Source organism: Ascidia mentula, chromosome 3 (assembly GCF_947561715.1).
Source record: "Ascidia mentula chromosome 3, kaAscMent1.1, whole genome shotgun sequence".
Lineage (NCBI taxonomy): Eukaryota > Metazoa > Chordata > Ascidiacea > Phlebobranchia > Ascidiidae > Ascidia > Ascidia mentula.
Genome location: NC_138568.1, coordinates 22,554,540 through 22,573,932, shown reverse-complemented (window position 1 = coordinate 22,573,932; position 19,393 = coordinate 22,554,540). Strand labels below are relative to the sequence as shown.

General features: G+C 36.5%; 2 protein-coding genes across 2 annotated transcripts; both read right to left on the bottom strand.

Moving 5' to 3' along the window:
• Positions 1–1,763: 1,763 nt before the first annotated feature.
• LOC145894025 (protein phosphatase 1A-like) lies at positions 1,764–8,037 on the bottom strand. The gene is made up of 5 exons (XM_082982459.1): positions 7,095–8,037; positions 6,908–7,025; positions 6,643–6,766; positions 4,575–4,686; positions 1,764–3,525 (listed from the first exon to the last, which is right to left on the bottom strand). Exons 1-5 carry the CDS (start codon positions 7,929–7,931, stop codon positions 3,508–3,510), a joined length of 1,209 nt encoding a protein of 402 aa, XP_082838585.1. The 5' UTR covers positions 7,932–8,037; the 3' UTR covers positions 1,764–3,507.
• A 2,901-nt stretch (positions 8,038–10,938) lies between these two features.
• On the bottom strand, positions 10,939–16,924 carry LOC145894107 (beta-secretase 1-like). Its single transcript, XM_082982568.1, has 8 exons — positions 16,643–16,924; positions 16,127–16,363; positions 14,815–14,993; positions 14,278–14,479; positions 13,731–13,904; positions 13,407–13,571; positions 12,253–12,339; positions 10,939–11,865 (listed from the first exon to the last, which is right to left on the bottom strand). The coding sequence occupies exons 1-8, from the start codon at positions 16,880–16,882 to the stop codon at positions 11,713–11,715; spliced, it is 1,437 nt and encodes a 478-aa protein (XP_082838694.1). The 5' UTR covers positions 16,883–16,924; the 3' UTR covers positions 10,939–11,712.
• Positions 16,925–19,393: the final 2,469 nt, after the last annotated feature.

Below are 19,393 nucleotides of genomic sequence, written 5' to 3'. Positions count from 1 at the left end.
TACGATTTGCCCGGCTGCAACGACAGCACAAAAAACTTTTTCAACAATTCAAGCGGCTAATTAACAAAATTAATTTATTCGTCATATTGTGCGAATCTTGTACAATAGGTTTTGGTGGGTGTGTCACAAGGTTAACTTTCAATGCAAATGTTCGTTTTTTTGGTGATTCTGGGCTCTACCATAAACATAGGAAAGATTCGGTATGAACCAAATAACCCTTATAACTCCGCCAAACTGGCAGCGAAAGTAATATAATGGGCCTGTGAACCGAGTTGACGTTTGCGTTTTGATGTGTTTTGCTATAGTCACCTCCGCCGGATCATATTCAGCCTGCTGCAACACTCGCCTACCAGTCCGACTGGCTGCAGTACTGCGCCAGACTACGTGAGGAGATCACATTCAATATTTTGTTTTAAAGTCTTTCAACTTGCGCTACTGCTTCTAAGTCTTCTTTGTCGCATAACCGCAGCAATTATCTCTTTGTTTCTGCCTCGTCTTTGATATCGTCCTATGTATTTACGACTCTTTCCACAAATAAACAGATCATAATGTGATCTCTCCTAGATCATAGTTTTCGGTCTGAGCTCACGTGTTTAGTCTCAGATCATGGTTTTTGATCTCACCGACCAGCACAGACCCCGGTTTTGTTCTGACAGGGCCTGCAGGCAGCATGTTGTCTCACCAGGATTTTCTGGACAGGTTTGATGTCGCCCATGCGAACCCTTCACATTAACCACGAAACGAAAATCCAAGTACCTCATTATGATATCCATGTGGACTAATAGACTCGCGTGTCATCCTTGTGTAGAGAAACTACTCCACTGTTATATTGTCAGGGAGTGTGACACCACGTGGATTTATTATGATATTAATTAGCGGGTGCTAATATACACAGAACGAACGTGCATTTTATATTGACAAAAACGTGCACCCCAAATTAGCACGAATAAGGGCACCGACCATTTGATTGTCACTTTACTGGGTCTGTATCGTTACCATGACAGAGTATAGAGATGTTTTGTTTGCTGGAGTTTGTGCCTACCGTCTTTGATCCCAAACTATCTTCAGGTTGACGAAAAGTTTCAATCCAAAACAAGTCGTTACGTTAGACTATTTTTCAGTATCCGTTCGCGCCGGGTAATACGCTTAGAATCACCGGATAGCTCCAATAACATTAACCGCACAAACACAAAAAATGTGCGATTTTTCATGGCATCTTGCACAAAAACATTTGCTGACTTTCATTTTAAGGTTTTTGGAACTAAATTTGCCCCTTTTCCATAATTGAATTCTGACCTAACTAAACAAAAAACAATGCTACCGCCTTTTAGACAAATTCCTATTTCTGATCAAACAAATGAAGATATTTTGAGGCGGATCCAAATGACGATTTGTTCTTTGTTGCACAGTAATTACTGACTAACAAACTGCCGGTTCCAAATTACCTGTTTGGATTCGGTTGTTAACTATTTGGGTCCAAATAACCTAGTCGGATTCGATTGTTAACTATTTGGGTCCAAATAACCTAGTCGGATTCGATTGTTAACTATTTGGGTCCAAATTACCTGGTTGGATTCGATTGTTAACTATTCGGATCCAACCGGTCTGGACAATTTGTATCCGGGAACGTCGCTAGAGGGTTCATGGGTGTTGACGTCACTGGACGGATAAACCTCACCATTGTCTGACTTCCACGCAAAACATGTGTCACAGGAAACAACTGCAGTGGGTTGGGATGAATGTAGAAGGGGTAACACACCGGATTAATTCGTTGATTTATTGGGCGCTTGACCAAATCCCCTGTCGCTATCTCACAAATAAAAACCGCGGGCATCATCGTTGGCGAATTTTAAACGTTTAAAAAAACGAAAAAGCTTTTTTTAAACCACACATTTCACGCATAAACGCACGCACATACTAAGGAAAAAAGGGGAGAAGGTGAATTAGCAAACCGCATAACAACGTACAACATCGTCGGAAAACTACACATGACGTTAATAATACGGCTAATATTCTCCGCTGTGACGTCACAACGTACCACTGTGTCGTCATACACGCGGATCGGGAAAAATAAAGAAGTCGGCTTTTGCAGAAGTGCGTGCTGATCCCAAGTGCTGGCGAGGGTCGCGAGAGTTAAGGTTGGTCGGGTCCTGGTTTTATCGACAAAAAAGAATAAAAAAACAGGTTTCTTGTCTTTGTTTGAATTGCCGAGCCGCAAGTGTTTGGGACATTGTTTTTCATTACAACGAATAAACACAATGAGATGTACGTCATTCAATAACCGAACCGAGTTCGCTGTAGCGAAGTTAACCAGGGTGTAAAGGATTGTGCGACAAAACCCAGGGAAAATTAGTAAAAATCTTGGAAGGTTTGTAATACAACTGCAGGTATATGGCTGGCAAAAACCATCAAGGTAGCGTCGATACGCCAACATAACGACCCCAAATCAGAAAAAAAACATCAATGGTTTTGAAACAGAAGGAGCTGAATTTCCAAGCGCTCGAAGAAAGTTGTTGATGAAACACCCGCTTTTGCGGGGAAAGTTAGGATTTGATACAAGAAGTTGTGAAATTGACCATCAACAAGTAAGGGGATATTAACTCCGCAAAAATCCTTCACTGACTTCAGTGATTTTAAAGTACAGCAGGTCACTGTTTATCTTTGAATAACAACACAGCGACTTATCAACTACAAGAGTTCCGCAATTTCCACCTGTACAGAAACCACATTAAAGATAAAAAAGAAAGCGGTTTGACATTGTACATAGGTGACCTTGCCCTTTTCACAGTCGGAAATTACTTTTGCGAAAGATTCCACATCAAAACATTCATAAGGTGACGTTTTTTTAACAGCGCGCGTCTTCGTGCTGTGTTGTGACGGTCGTTACGTCACCGATTGAGAAGCAATAAAAGCGATATGTTACTCTAATAGAATTATTTCTCACAACAATTAATTGTAAGATGCGAAGCGCTACTGGTTGAATTTACACGCCACAAATTCATGCTGCACGAAACAGTGTTTCCCCCAAAAAAATAAACAGGCGACTTTATAAAGTATGAGATTGGACGCAGAATATTACTCACATTAAATGAGCATTACGTCAAACAAAGAAACCAGAAGCTGGTTTTCGAACGAGGAAACGAAGTTCACCATGACATATAAAGAATAGAGTATAACTTCATTTAAACCATGGGGGGAAATGCTATTTAGTAATTTTGACTGATCAAACAAAAAAAAAACTCATTTAGATCAAAACATGCTTTGGATGTGTGCACAGAAAAAAATTTGGCGTAAACACTGAAAATCAGAAGGAGATAACAATGGGGCCCCTGCTCGGAAGGATAATAATTGAACTTCACCCAGCGTGGTAGTTGCTGGAAAATATGGAACGCATGACATGACACACTAGAGGGCGCAAGTAAGCAACATAGCTGAAGATTTCGTGACGGCGGCACAAAAGTGGTTCTCTGTCGGATCTGCCATGGACTGGTAGCCATTGTGTAGTGATTACACTCCAGACTCCGACTAAAATCAAAAAATTTTTAATATTTAGTTGTTCTTGTACAAAGTATTAACACTACGATAACAATCCATAAATTTTCTTGAAACATTTTTGTAGAATAAAATTTGAAATTAAGAAATCAAATGGTTTTTAGGCAGACTTGGACCACTAGGTAATTCTAATTCCCTAGTGTGACGAATTAGAACAGAATGTCAGTAATTCTAATCTAATTTGAAAAAACTGAGCAAGCTCTAATTCTTGTTCTAATCTAATTTCATGTCTCAGTGAAAATGCTGTTTTGTCCACAAGCTTTTCACCCACCCAAGCGAAGTGGATAACACAAAACATGCCAATATTAGAAATTTTTTTGTCATTCTCATTCTGACGAGAGTTAATTCCTTTGTATTAGGAATTGAACTTGTTTTTATGTGCAATATGTCCTAATTTTAGTCTAATTGAAATAACCCTTAGATCTGGTTGGGGAATTCCAATTAAACACAGGGTTATTCAGCACATAACATTTTTGTTGCTATAAAAAAAATTTTTGGTTACATATAATAAAAAAAAATTCCCTGTTATCTTATTTAATTGGAAAAAATATTCCACAAAGCGTTGCCCTCGGAAAGTATTAAAAGTACTGCAAAACATTAAGAACTAATTACAGATATTAGGCTAATAGCTACACGGAACAACATTTTCGTTAAAATGAAGATTGTTCACCGGATCAAGAGAGAATGGGGTTCAGGGTTCAAATTAGCGGTAAAAAATATATCGCAAAAACCTAAATTCCGCTACATGAATTTTAGAGATTTAATGAAACACAAGGATTGAAAAAGAGATTTAATGAAACACAAGGATTGTATTCGGTGCTTGTTGGGTGCGAATGTTCAGGGAAAGAAGGATAAGCTTTTAGCAAGGGAACAAAGACTGAAATCTCATAAAAAATATGGCGCCTAATATAATTTTTTATTCGGCTTGACAATCTTGTATCTCTATAACATCAAAAACGGTTCGCAATTAGCGAACTGCTAATTCGAACCCTTCCCCGCAAATGGGCATTTAGTGTTATTACCTCCATGGGTACAGAATTATTCTGATCCATTTTGTTGCAGATTTCTGAATCACTATGCATCGATTCATCTTCAGGACAGATTTCTTTGTACATTTTCTCCAAGAAGGCGCGTCTAAACGAATTTTCACATTTTATTTTTTATCATCATTTGCTCTGGTAACTTTTGGTTAATATGCCATTGGTAATTACAACAAGAAAAATTAATTCTGTAGCCAAAGTCGGACTAGAATAAAGTGCAAAAAATGCCACTGTATAGCATTAAAAGTTTTATTTAGATTTTTATTTATCTATTTAAATATCTTTGGTTACGAACAAGGTTATTAATTATATATCTGTTTCATGCAATATAGCTGAAAATTAGGTACATGTGACAAATATTGCGCAAATAGGAATAAGGTTTAAGGTTGGAATTGCAATGTTGAGGGCAGTGTAAACTCAAACACTTAATGTTCAGTTGTCAGTTATGTACACACTGGATATAGGCTGTAATCACCAGATTGTCAACAGTGAAATAGTTAAACATTAACCAAAACGCCCACAATCACTGGAAACTACATGACCTCTCACAATGAAAAATTCCATTAAAAAATGCACATTTAACATCTCAATAGATGCGACAAGGGGGGGAATGAGAGCTGCCACTGTTAATAGTGCATTGTTTCGAGGCCTTGATAGTGGGTAATTTCCAATGGGATGTGGCTGTATCACCTATGACTCATTTAGCATTCAGATGCAGTTGCATTATTATGTAACAATGAGGTTTGTTCCTGTGTTTATAATTTAACTTGAACAAAGGACAAATGCACATGTACATCAGCAACTTAAAATTCATGTGCTTACACTAACAAAAGTTGATCGCTATATCGCATAAGTCACTGCAATGCTGTACTTGTTTTTAATTCTGAATTTATGACATTAGTCAGAAATTTTTCAGCAAAAAGCAGCACTGACAGCCAGAATTTTTTTAACGGGGGTGGAAATGTTTATGGAGAATTTCCTAATTTTTCTGCTGTGAATTAAGGTTAAATGCGATCAGCATCAAAAAATACGAACCACTGTTGGCGCAAATCGTCACATAAGCGGTGGCTTGCACAATTACAGATCGCTATATATAGAATACCCAAATTTTGTTCTTTAGGATAATGAAAAATTACAAGTGGCGTTTATTTTGTCATCAAAACAGGCAAAAATATTTCACAAATATATTTAGACCTCAGATCGCCCTGGATACGCCAATGCTGACAGCAATTGAAATGGGGGGTAAATTATATATAGACCATGGAAGTTAATAGACTACAAAATATAACATTAAACCCCACCACAAAGCAGGAAACACATGTGGAGCTTAAGCAAACGATGGGTGCGCAAAGTTTTTGTGGGTTTACAATCATGTTGAAACATCAATTTGAACAAACTAAAAGGTTTTAAACATATTTATACTTGGGTGTAAAAAAATATAAGTTAATTATATACTCTTAACAGAAAAGCCAAAGCTAATATGCTGACCATTTGTTAAGCAAAATGTTTCGAACACAGCTGTGATCATTGTCAGTGGTTTGATGGTCAGCAATAACTTTGTTTTTTTTATTCAGAATATATATATACATACTATATTGACAAAACTGCAGCTTGCCACTTTTTTGCTTTGCACTTTTTTTATGTAACAAAATGCCACGATTTTAAGTTATATTTGTAAAATACTCAATCCAGGACAGGCAGTGATAAGGTTTCATGAGACTTAATATGTGGCCATTAATAAAAACAAAATAATATTCCTCTCCATTTATTTCTCTGTTCCAACAGTTTACATATATTTATACATTAAAAGGCCTTTATGTTTTTCCCCAGGAGATATAATTAACGATTAAATTAATTTTAATTTTCATGAAAGATTGTTTCCAAAATAAAACAAAGGCAATATTTTGAGATTCTAGTTTATAAATACAATATTTTTTTACCAAAGTACTACAAAATACATATTTATGAACCTTCTATCTTCTTTTAAACATGTTATGAATGATTCAGACTTTAGAGTAACACTTAAACAAAATAATAAATTTTGGTATACTTTGCGTAAATGCCGCCACCAGGAGGCAGTCCAACAATCTTTTCTTCTTGATTCATCACTCCTTGCAGAGCGTAAGAAAAGTCCATCTGTTCACCACGTGGAATCTTGGGGGCAGCAATGTAGTCTACAACACAAAACTGCCATTATGGAAAAATCAAAAAGAAAATCTCCAACAGAAGGGAAAAAACAATTATTTAAAATCATCTGATACTTATTGATATTAAACTTGCTCTAAAGGTAAAAAAAACACTTCTTATACAGTAACCTTTCATCATAGTTACTAGCTGTTCTTCTAGTTTTCTTTCCTTTTCTTGTGCTTCTTCGGAAGGCTTTGGAACTGCTGGTAATCCAAGCAATACAAGTGTCATATTGTCTCTGCTTCCCTGCAACGAAGTATAAATTCTTATGAACACACAAAAAGGTTAAAATGTGTTGATAGAAGTAGAACTTACTTTACTAAGGCTCATATCTACAACATCATTACATATCGTAGTGAGATCATCGGTGATGGCCAGTCTTGACAAAATGTATGAAACTAGCTCTTCATTGCTTGACACATCAAAAATGCCATCACAAGCAAGAAGGAGGTACTCATCTTCTTTCATATTGCGGTCGATGGGTGTGATGTCAGGTTCTGGTGATACTAATTGTTCAGTGGGACCCTTGTCCTCTACGTTTTTATACTCATAATCACCGAGGGCACGAGACACAGCAAGGGACCCGTTAACTCTCTGGATCATCACACTTCCTCCGGCTTTTTGGATTCTATCCCGTTCCTGCGGGTTGTTTGGTTTGTGGTCGGCTGTTGCAAAGTGGACGCAACCATTACGGCAAAGTAGGGCGCGTGAATCACCGCAGTTGATGAAGTAGTACCGTTTTGGAGATATTAATACACACACAGAGGTGGAACCACTACGATCAAAACCATTACGAGCATCAGAAATGCTGCGCATTTTTTTGTCCAATTCCAAAAATGATTGTTTAATTGCTGCTTCGATCAATTTCTCATCCTCTTCACCAGCGTCAGCAAGCTTTTTAATGTCGTCGTGATCCATTATCACATCCAAAAGGTGCTGTGAGGAGTACTCGGCAATCTTTGAACCTGCATGTCCATCAAAGACTGCAAAAAATGACCAGCCTGGGAGTTTTGGCAAATCTAGTTTAGCGGTGTGGCTGTCCTCCATATCAACTCTCCACCCTTGCATGCTGCTGACAGCATAATCAAGCTGGTTGCCTTTGCCGCATTCATTCTGCTTTTCCACCTTGGGTTTATCCAGAAAGGCCCCCATTAGCGTTGTTTAGATTCGCAATATAAACAATCTATACAAAAATATTATCCATACAAAATCTATGTGCACGTATAAATATCTAAAGGCCAGGAATAAATACATTTTTTATTACATTTGTATCAAAAAATTAACACATCCGTTGTGATTATTGTCTACAGTATGATAACTTCTAAGCCTATATTTCAAAGCAGCCAAACTTCATTTCTGCCTGGTTAAATGAACACAAGTTAAATGTTTTGAATTACATTTTACCAGATTGCTTATGTGCCCACATTAACAAATGCTTTGGCATAACTGGAAAAAAATAACGTGTGTTCACAACGGGGTACTCAAAACACGGGAAAATTCAAAGTCATTTTTAAGAAACAGGATCAACTGATATCACTGACTTTGTTTACGAGAGGTACGAGAGTGGACACCGTAATAATGGCGACAAATTCATACCAATGTGCCAAAAACTTACGTACAACTTGGAAAACAAAGTAAAAATATTATTATTCACCTAATTATGTTTTGTAGAGAATCACACACAAACAACGACCATTGGGCGTCACGCTTCATTAATCCGTATTAGAACAAATGCGCATGCGCAAACAAAAGCACCCGGATGAGGAACATTTTCACATGACGTAATGTTTATTAATTCATTCGCAACTTAAATACACAATCTCGTATAGTTACAAAGAAATAGGACAAAACAACTCTACTGTTCTTTTAAAATGTTACCCACACGATTTTAACTGAAAGGGAAGAAAACATTTGCAAACATGAACCACGTTTTTGGGTTAAAACATTACGTCATCACTTGTAATGGCTTAGTTGATGGCGCAAGGGGTTGCACACAATCGTACAATGAATCAGACGGGTCGTTGCAACAGTTACGCAATAACTCAAGCTTTTTTGAAGTTGCGCTTCAAATACGCCATCTTCGGCGTAAAATGCATTTCTGGCGAGATTCAAAAAAATTCAAGGGACTTTCCCTAACAAAGTTTTTTGAGAATAGCGGGAATACGAAACAGTGAAAATTTAATTGTGCTTGTAAGATTTTGCTGTACATGGCTCACGCATTTGTTGATTCGGTTACATTTTCTATTATCTTTTGAGTTTTAAAGGCAACACCGCACAGTTGGGAAAGATATCCAACCACATTTGTTCATTAAGTTTTTGTCGAGAATATTTTATCGAAATTACTGGGCCGTAAAAATTGTCACGAAAAACCGGTCTCACATGCGCAAAAAAGTTAATAAAACACTTTTTACGCAACATTTTGGACCTTACATCGCGGAAAATTGCATACACTGAAACAATTTTATCCGTAATGGCTTGTGATTCTTCTCAATATGTTTATTTCTATGTTCCACTGGAAAACAGTTAACTAACCTAACTGCAGGAAAGGTATGGCGAGATATAGCCATGTAGGTATTTCCAATTAAGAAATCAATCTGTACTGTCTGTAAAAACAACGTATAAGATTGAAAACACGCATATAAAAGCTCATCTCTGTCTCAAGCACGTGATAGCTGTATTTAGCTACAAGAAGGGTTGCCACACGATTTTAACCTCGAAAACATATAATTTTCTATAAATGTAACCCATATACAATAATTACGATGCTAGAATATTGTTGCCGGATAAAGTACGATAAAATAACATTTAACTACAGTATTAACAATTTTCATTATTATTTTAGTACTTTACCAACTTCTGGCGGACCAGATTAAAAGACGCGACGGGGCAAATTTGGCCCGCGGCCACCACTTGGGCCCCTGGTACAAATCATCACTTGAGGCCTTGTGCGCATCGTCTTTCCCGAGTACGTGTAGTCAACTTCTGTACGTTATTACGTGTCCCTATAGCCTCATTCCATTCACCTTATATTATCGCCTTGCTTAAAGCGTTTGTAACGTCATTCCTACACGTTTGCCACAAAACTGAATCACCTAAACCTTTTTTCCGTGCGCCACAGTCTTGTCACATATCTCTGCATGGGGCTATAATGTCCTCTCGTACAACCTAGAAAATCCAGAGTTTTGGAAACACAGCAATCACCAAACGACAACTGATGAAACAACTCCCAGCACCACGTCACAGAAGCTCAACAATAGGCGGATTCGAAAATAAACACTAAGTTCGCTCTTCACCCGGGGAAATCCCCTGGTGTAGTTTCACGGTTCTTGTACTTTCTGGTGCAATTGACCTTTTTATTTCACAGGAGGCGGTAAATAAAGATAATACGTGCTATGTTCGTCGCCGAATGCATGCTTTTCAGAGCTTTTAAGTGTATTTGTGCATGGACTGCACGAATGTCACAACTGTCCATCAAACTTTGCCACGTACGTGTTTGTTTCTAAGACTTTTGCTGATTGTTAATTTGTGTATTTAGTGATATTAACATGAATATTTTCAGGAAATTCGATTTTGTTAGTTATGAAAATGACCAATGGTTAAAAAAACGTTTATCTTTGTACGTAAACGAGTTTTCTCCAATATGGCACACTGACGAAATTATCAACAGACAAAACTGTATAGTGATCAACTGCGTCATTATCAGAATTATGACTTTAGAAACTATACCCAACATTTCTGTACACCCTTTAAGGCCTATCTTAAAAATCAACAGAAATGTGGTGAAGCAAGCCCGAAATGAGGTCTTTATACGACCTTTAAATAATTGACAACCCTGTTCATGTCAAGTGGTTGTTTTGAACTTTTTTCTGTTATTATTTTACAAGACTGACCAACCTTCGCTGTTTGTTTTTTACAGGAAAACATTAATTTGATGATTTTACAAATACGCGGTTTTGCCCGTTGATCAAACGGCAAAGATGGCATCTTTCAAAATTGGCAAGCTCCAACCAAGTATAAGCAAATAGAGAAAATTGTGCTTGTGATAATGATAATTTTCGGACATTCTAAGCCTGGGATGAGATCACAGCTTTGTTTTGAATTAAATTACGTTGCAGTATACGTGATAATGTGATGCACTACAAGAAAATCCTAATACTTAATTTAAATAAGGTCCACACTAAACATTATGTGTATTTCATTTACTGCAAAGAAACAACAAAAATAATTGTGACGTCGAACTATCTTTAACAAACGTCATGTTCCATTAAACTGCAAGAAACAAGACCGAGTAAACTGCGGTAACCATAACACAAAAGTAATAGTTTAAAAAGTGAATACCCTGGGGTATTGGACTAAGTTATATACATCATTCAAAACATAAACATTCCAGTGGAATTTTAAAGGAAGAAAAACAAGCCAATAAAACCTCAAAGTATATGAACACAAGCCATACAACTGTACTGAAAGACAACAAAAAGACCTTATTTTGGGAAAGTCAGTGAGCAGTGTGGCAAGATTATGCTGGTGACAAACACCACTCAAATGTAGCAGATAAAATACCTACTTCTATCAAAAGTTGTCAGGCAAATCTACAAACCAGTCATGTTAGATAATAAAAATAAAGCAGGTATAGGTGGCTTCGAAAAAGTCTAATAGGTTATGACACAGAATTGTTATTCTGTAGGAATTAAGTTTAATTGCCGGCTCATAATTATTTTTTTTCACTTTCTCATCACAATTCATAAAAACCAAGTATGATTTGCTAACTAAACCAAAATTATGGTAAAGAAGTTGGAGAGGTTTGCACAAAGAGAAAGAGATCAGTATACCGGGAACTGGAAATGAAGAAGCAATAAAACTGTAATACCAATACTGTGCATATATGAAGGTAAAAAAGGCATATTCGGAATAATAATAAAATGCATAAAAAGTGTCATTCCTCAAACGGCAGCAGCCCTGAAGTGTCTGACAGCTCATTGGATTTATGTGTGCAGCATGATTTTCCAGTAAAGTTATTCAAAACACAGAGTATGCAGATCGGGATGATGCATAAAGCCAATAGACCCAGCAGAACATAGGTTGTGATCTAAAGCAATTCATTGTTTACATCGTAATACCTTCTGTGATGTTATTGTAATGTCGGAATATTTTTTAAGTGTTATTTTCATTTTTAATATGTAAATTGTTTAAATTCTTTCTCTGATTGGCACTCTTTTGCAAAAGACTGACTTTTGTATTGTAAATGATACACAAGCTTTCGCAAGGCGTCTTTTGCAAAAGAGTGCCAATCAGAGAAAGAATTTATCACATATAGACTGATACGGCAAGTTTAATAAATTTAAATTGTTTAAGACATTACTTGATAATTTTAAAGATTGAATCATGTAATAAACATATATACACATAAATTTATCCATGATATAACAGCAACATTTGGTTTCCAATTTAAAACGAAATCAAAAATGTTTCTTACCCGAATAGCAGAGGGTGCGTTGGATTTAATGAACCTACAACTGGTTGAGTTGGTAATTCCATCCAATACAGAAAATTCAGCAGGAAACTAAATAAATAATTTTCAAATATTTATATTATTTAATAAAAATCCATACATAAACAGACATTTTGTATTGTCAGACGCATTATATTATGCCATTATGACTGAGGTTACAATTTAAATATATCTATATTTACTTGAAATAGGTTATGCTTTTTTTCTGATTTCAAATTTCATTTTTTATTGTGTATAAGCTGCAGACAGATGGCCACTGTTTCAACCTAAAAGGTCTCATCAGTGCAGCTGGTGTGACTGTAAGACGACTTTGCTGACCAAACGGCCAAGCAAAGACTTGACTATACAATCACCTTCATCCGTTGGGCACCAAACTTTATTTTTTATACTTGATATCAAATAGAAATGTTTAAATAAAGCATTGACCTCCCATTGACAACTTTGATTGGTCTCGGGATTGTGGCATTAAAATTCTTGCAAAAACTGATTACTAGGATTGACCTAGATTATTACACAATCATTTGAAACCAAAAAAAAACACACTGTATAAAAAACTGGATTGAAAAGTTTTGAAAGGAAACCAGAATTTATGCCGGGAAATTTTGGTCACATGTTTTAGTCCCTACTGCATTCAACATCAGTAGACTGGAATGAATTTCTGGGTATACCATTGTACACCATTCCAGTCCACTGATATTGAAGGAATCCAGTAATTTACTCACTGGCAAAGCACTAGATTATATTTTTATAACTTTGTTTTCCTGAAACGCTCATCAAGAATTTGGTGATAATTCTTTGTCCCCGTCATCATTTTCTTCACATTTATCAATTATGTGCAAATTTTGACAAAAATATTTTTTACTTCACGAAATCAATCTTACCAGCAACACTTCCTTTGCGTAACACAAGTGAAAACTTTTATGGCAATTTCAAAAGATTACAAACTTTTTGTCGAATCACCGAATTAGTTTTTGAATGCATTTTCCTGTTTTGCTTTAATAATGATCTTCAGTTCTTATTCAAATGGAATACAATATGAGGATTTGAACAAATTTGTATCATATTTGGCCAAAAAAGCAGTGTTTCCAAAATCTAGTTCTATATTTACACAAACTTACATATCCACATGTTGATCTGGCAAAACCAACTATGCCAGCACTTCTGTTGAACACAACATAATATTGCTCCATCACCACCGTACCAAGTACTGTCCCAGTGTTTGATGGAAAAATTGCAAACTTTACACATGAGTGGAAACCCAATGCATCGTTGCTGATTGTATACTGTATAATGTTGGCAATGAATTAAGTGCAGTGTAAATTGTGCCACAATCAAATGAACCAACATTTAAAATGTTAACTGCAAAACAGATTATGCATTACAAAATCCTCCATAAAGTAAATTATCGAAAACAAAAAATAAATGAATTTTGCAGGAAATACCTGGAGGTAGTTCTGTGGGTAAACTACAAGCGGAATAGTCTTGTTGGTTTCTGTTGATGGCAGGTAAATAGTAATGTTTGGAAACCATGAGTAAACTTCATTAATGTCCGTGCTGCAAAACATTTCAGCGCCAGAGTAGAAATCATCATGGAAAGTACGTTGAGTAACTGCTTCCTGAGAAAACACAATTCACACTTAAATACCTTTTGTAAATCTTCTCACCACTTTTGTATGCATATAATTTTAAAAGGAAAATAAAAAATGTTGCATTTTAGCTATATGCATTTTAAGTAAAGATAACAAACATTTCATTTATGTAAAGACTTATTGTACCACTTTCTGTTCAAGTTGATGACCTGAGACTGACACCGCGTATTGAAAATTTAAATTTAAGGGCATTTATATTTTTTATATTAAAATATTTTTTGTGGCATTTTATTATGCTTATCCTCATACAATTTTACAGCAAATTTTCGTAGAAATTACCCACTTAAACTTAAACCATCATGGAATGTAGAACAGATACCACAAAATAAGCAGTTGTTACCTTAATCATTTGAATTACAATGTTGTAAACTTTAGTGGGAAGGCGAAGGTTAGAAGTCCCGCTGTCAACAATAGTCCGGTCGTTATTAATTTCTGTGCACTCCACATTCACCATTTTTCCCCCAACTTTCATTCCCACAATGACAACATCATAATACCACTCATGAACCACTCTTGTCCACTCGATGGGGTCCAAAGCAAGACTGATGAAAAATAGGGGAATTATCAATTTTTGTGTTTTGTCTTGATTTTATGACAATAAAGATAATTTAAATTAGTTTGTATGTATTCAAACAGTGAACACTTTTTCACTATAAACAGTTATCATATCATTGAAATAGAAAAAGCTGATGGTGCGTTCAAATAATTGTTTATTATACATAATAACAACTGCCTAGCATGTATTAGCAGATGTGTAATGTGATGTAACAAAGTAAAAACTTTGTCACAGGCAAAAATAGTGTGGTAACAACTTGTGTCATACATCCCACATGACCAAGCAATTAATGCATCAACAACTCCTGCTGGCTCTACATACCTTTTGTTAATACCACCAATGATAAGAGAACCTTGTGTATCTTCTTTGTCAATAACTGAACAAAGTTGCATCCCAAATAAATCAGTTACTTTCCCCGACTCCACAATACTTTCCATAACAGAGTGCAGGTTTAAGCTTTGTGGTTGAACAAGCTCGTGGTAGCCTAAACCTAAAATTCCCTGGGGACAAAATAAATACAAAAAAATAAGCAGTAAGACATGTTAAAGTCAAAGCTCTATTCTAACAATGATAAAATTTCACTAAATTTTAGCAAACCAACAAAACCGGTCTGCACCAGGAAATTATTTTGTCTTATCGTGTTTACATGTCAGGCTGTTTCTTCAGGCCATTGTGAGCAATATTATTATGTATGGATGAACATCTAGTTGTAACTACCCACGTATTCAAGAAATGACTGAAAAATAAAGGCAAACCACCAGAGCTTTACGGCGAGCGTAACATGAGCCCAAGGAGTGTTTTTGAAATGGCTATTACGGCTATTACAGCTATTATGACTATTACTGCTATTACGACTGTTACTAACAAACGTTAACTTATTAATATCTTCGAGAGGTTAACTATAGCTATTTAGTTCTTTAAGTACACTTTTTTTAGATGTTGTGTTGTTTATGTATTTCTTAAATTTTGTTCCTTCTTTGTTTCAACTTGCAAGACGTTACACAAGTTTTTTTGCAAATATCAGATGTTTTTTCTGGTAGTTACAGAAAATTAAAGATAATAATAGCAGTAATAACCACAATAATATGGGTGCCTATAAAATGCCATCGTAGGCATTGAGCCTAGGTATTGTAGGCATCGTTCCAAATTTGCATAAAAGAGTTATGCAAGCTCGTTAAATTTGGTTTAAAAGCCTTCTCCTTATACAAGTTGGTGAAAAGCAGTAATAGCAGTTGAAGCCATAAAGCCTGGTTAGTAATAGTTTGGGGGAAACCTCGTCGTATAGCCGTGACAGCTGCAATAGCAGCAATAGTCATAATAGCGGTAATAACCGTAATAGCCGCAATAGCCATTTTAGCAACACCGGAGCCCAAGTTGTCGCTAAAGTATTGCACTATACACTTTTTTATTGCTTCAGATGCATTCTTACAACCTCCATGGCAAAAAAAATTTGCAAACTTACAATTTGTAAACTTATAAATGAGTAAGCCTTAAGATGTTTACATGGGCAATAGATAACTTTAACTTAACAGCTGTAGTAACATGCTGGTATATAATGCCCCATAATCAATTCATGAGAGAATTATTAAATGCAATCCACAACAACACCAATATAAAAAAAAGGTAGACTTACTTCCCAATTAGACGCATTAACAAAGAATTGATTTGAAGACTTGATCACAGCCAAAGGAACAAGAATATTTTTGGTTACACCAGCTGAAGGAATGGTCAGGACATCATTTACCACAGAACCCCTCCATGAGCCTTCAGTGTAAGTTATACTTATATCAGAAGAATCCAATGCCACAGCTGTGGTTGATGCAGTAACGTCATAATACCGCGTAACAAATTCATTTGGTGCACCAGCAATCTAGACAGAAAATCAATCTGTTAGGATTAAATTTACTTTGGTTTTTGTCGCAGTTATTTTTCTTTTTTTTAGAAAATACGTAAGTTGTAGTAATGAAAAAGGATGTTTAATAAAAGCAAGAATATATTATCTATAACCACATAACAGAGACGAAATATGTAACTAAATTTTTAATTGTGTTGTCAAAGAATACAACCCTTAAATACAATTTATCACCTCCACTGTTTTGCCAGCATTTTGCACACATTGTTTATGTGGCGTTTATCACAGAAAACTTACTGCAAAATTACTGCTTCCAGTGTCAACAATCACATTGAACAGCTGTGGAGGGGTGCCAAGTTCGATCGATATATAATAACCTGATGTTGTGGTTCCAAATAAATTTGGGGACGTTGTGTTGGAATTTACTGCACGGCGAAGTCTCAATGGAAAATGCAATACAGCAATACATGCAGTATTCAAAAGCAAACAAAACAACATTGTTATGAAATAGGATGTCATCTTTACAGAGCAAGGCATACTGCTTTTGAACTACGTACGAACTATAAACTACTACTCATCCATCCTAAAAACATTTCACTGTTATAACAGTAATTCACATATTCAAATATATCAGTGGTATTTGCTACTGTGGTAGGCATTTGTAATATTCAAGGATTAAGAAAGTCACATGACTAAACAGAGCTTAGTTTTATCCGTTGTAAAGAAAAAACTATAGCTACAGCCTACAGCTTATTAGCTTAAAACACAAATCCTCGCTTTGATAAAAGAAAAAATTGTTACATTTTGTTTGAAGCAAATAAACATTTTCTTGTTGAAGAGATATCAACGAGATATCAACAACAAGTTGATTTGCAACACCAACAACGACAACAATTCTAGTCCGCAGTCCGCACCACCAAATAGCTCCGGAAAACCCCATGTACGTGACCAATGATCCGTTAAAACCGAAACTCCTGCATTCCACAAATTGTTTTCAGATCATTGGGACCATAGAATACAAAAGAGTATTCTATGTTATGATGGAACTCTTTAGTTGTTTTCTGGGTGAAAACCAGCACAATCTTTTTTCAACCATTTTCAGTCAAGCAACAAAATTGTTTTGGAAGTTCACCAAAACTTTGTCCTAGGAAATGATCGGTTTGGATTTTTGAATGACGTATATTGGCAACAAATATGTGTTTCTAAAATGTACTTCAGGCTGATGACGCTAATGCCGCTATAATGATACTTATGGAACTAATGCCGCAATTAACGTTAATGGAACTAATGCTGGGACTAAAAGACTTTGATCATTTTATTTCTTTTACTGCTGTTGATACATACAACAACCCAAGTTATAGCGCCAATAGTCTCAGAGACGTTTGTTTTAGAAGTTTCACATGAAATAAAAATAAAGAAGGTGCGATTATGACGCGGAACGCGACGGGACATTATAACCAACCGACGTCATGCCGCGACGGCGTCATTTTCTCGGTTAAAACGGCTGACGGCAAAGTTAATTCTGACTTTTTAGATTAGCTGCAGTGTTGATGGATGCAGATTGCAGTAGGCCTACCTTGGTTTTGTTGCGTATTCGATAATTGGGTAACACTAATTTACGGAATAAGGAACCTAAGGAATCTAAGGAAACTCACACTAATTTACGGAGCTAAGGAACCAAGGAACCTAAGGAAATTCACAGACACTAATTTACGGAGCTAAGGAACGGAAATAGTCTAAGGAAAATACACGCTGCTTACGGAACTGGCCAAGGCCGTCTAAGGAAAATACATAGTGCTTACGGAACTGGCTAAGGGCGTGTAAGGAAAATACACAAGGCTTACGGAACGGGCCAAGGACGTCTAAGGAAACTAGATAGTGCTTACGGAACTGACCTATGGCGTCTAAGGAAAATATGTAGAGCTTACAGAACTGGCCAAAGGCGTCTAAGGAAAATATGTAGAGCTTACAGAACTGGCCAAAGGCGTCTAAGGAAAATAGATGGAGCTTAAGGAACTGACCAAGAGCGTCTAAGGAAAATATATTGAGCTTACGGAACTGACCAAGAGCGTCTAAGGAAAATATATTGAGCTTAAGGAACTGACCTAGAGCGTCTAAGGAAAATATATTGAGCTTAAGGAACTGACCAAGAGCGTCTAAGGAAAATATATTGAGCTTACGGAACTGACCAAGGGCGTCTAAGGAAAATATATTGAGCTTAAGGAACTGACCAAGAGCGTCTAAGGAAAATAGATTGAGCTTACGGAACTGACCAAGGGCGTCTAAGGAAAATATATTGAGCTTACGGAACTGACCAAGAGCGTCTAAGGAAAATATATTGAGCTTAAGGAACTGACCAAGAGCGTCTAAGGAAAGTAGATGGAGCTTACGGAACTGGCAAAGGGCGTCTAAGGAAAATATATTGAGCTTAAGGAACTGACCAAGAGCGTCTAAGGAAAATAGATTGAGCTTACGGAACTGACCAAGAGCGTCTAAGGAAAATATATATGGCTTACGGAACTGGCCAAGGCCGTCAAAGGAAAATATATTGAGCTTACGGAACTGATCAAGAGCGTCTAAGGAAAATATATATGGCTTACGGAACTGACCAAGGGCGTCTAAGGAAAGTAGATATAGCTTACGGAATTGACCAAGTGCGTCTAAGGAAAGTAGATAGAGCTTACGGAACTGACCAAGGGCGTCTAAGGAAAATATATTGAGCTTACGGAACTGGCCAAGGCCGTGTAAGGAAAATAGATAGAGCTTACGGAACTGACCAAGGGCGTCTAAGGAAAATAGATATAGCTTACGGAATTGACCAAGTGCGTCGAAGGAAAGTAGATATAGCTTACGGAATTGACCGTCTACTTTCCTTAGACGGCCTTGGTCAGTTCCGTAAGCTCTATAGATTTTCCTTAGACGCCCTTGGTCAGTTCCGTAAGCTCTATATATTTTCCTTACACGCCTTTTGCCAGTTCCGTAAGCTCTATCTACTTTCCTTAGACGCCCTTGGTCAGTTCCGTAAGCCCTATATATTTTCCTTAGACG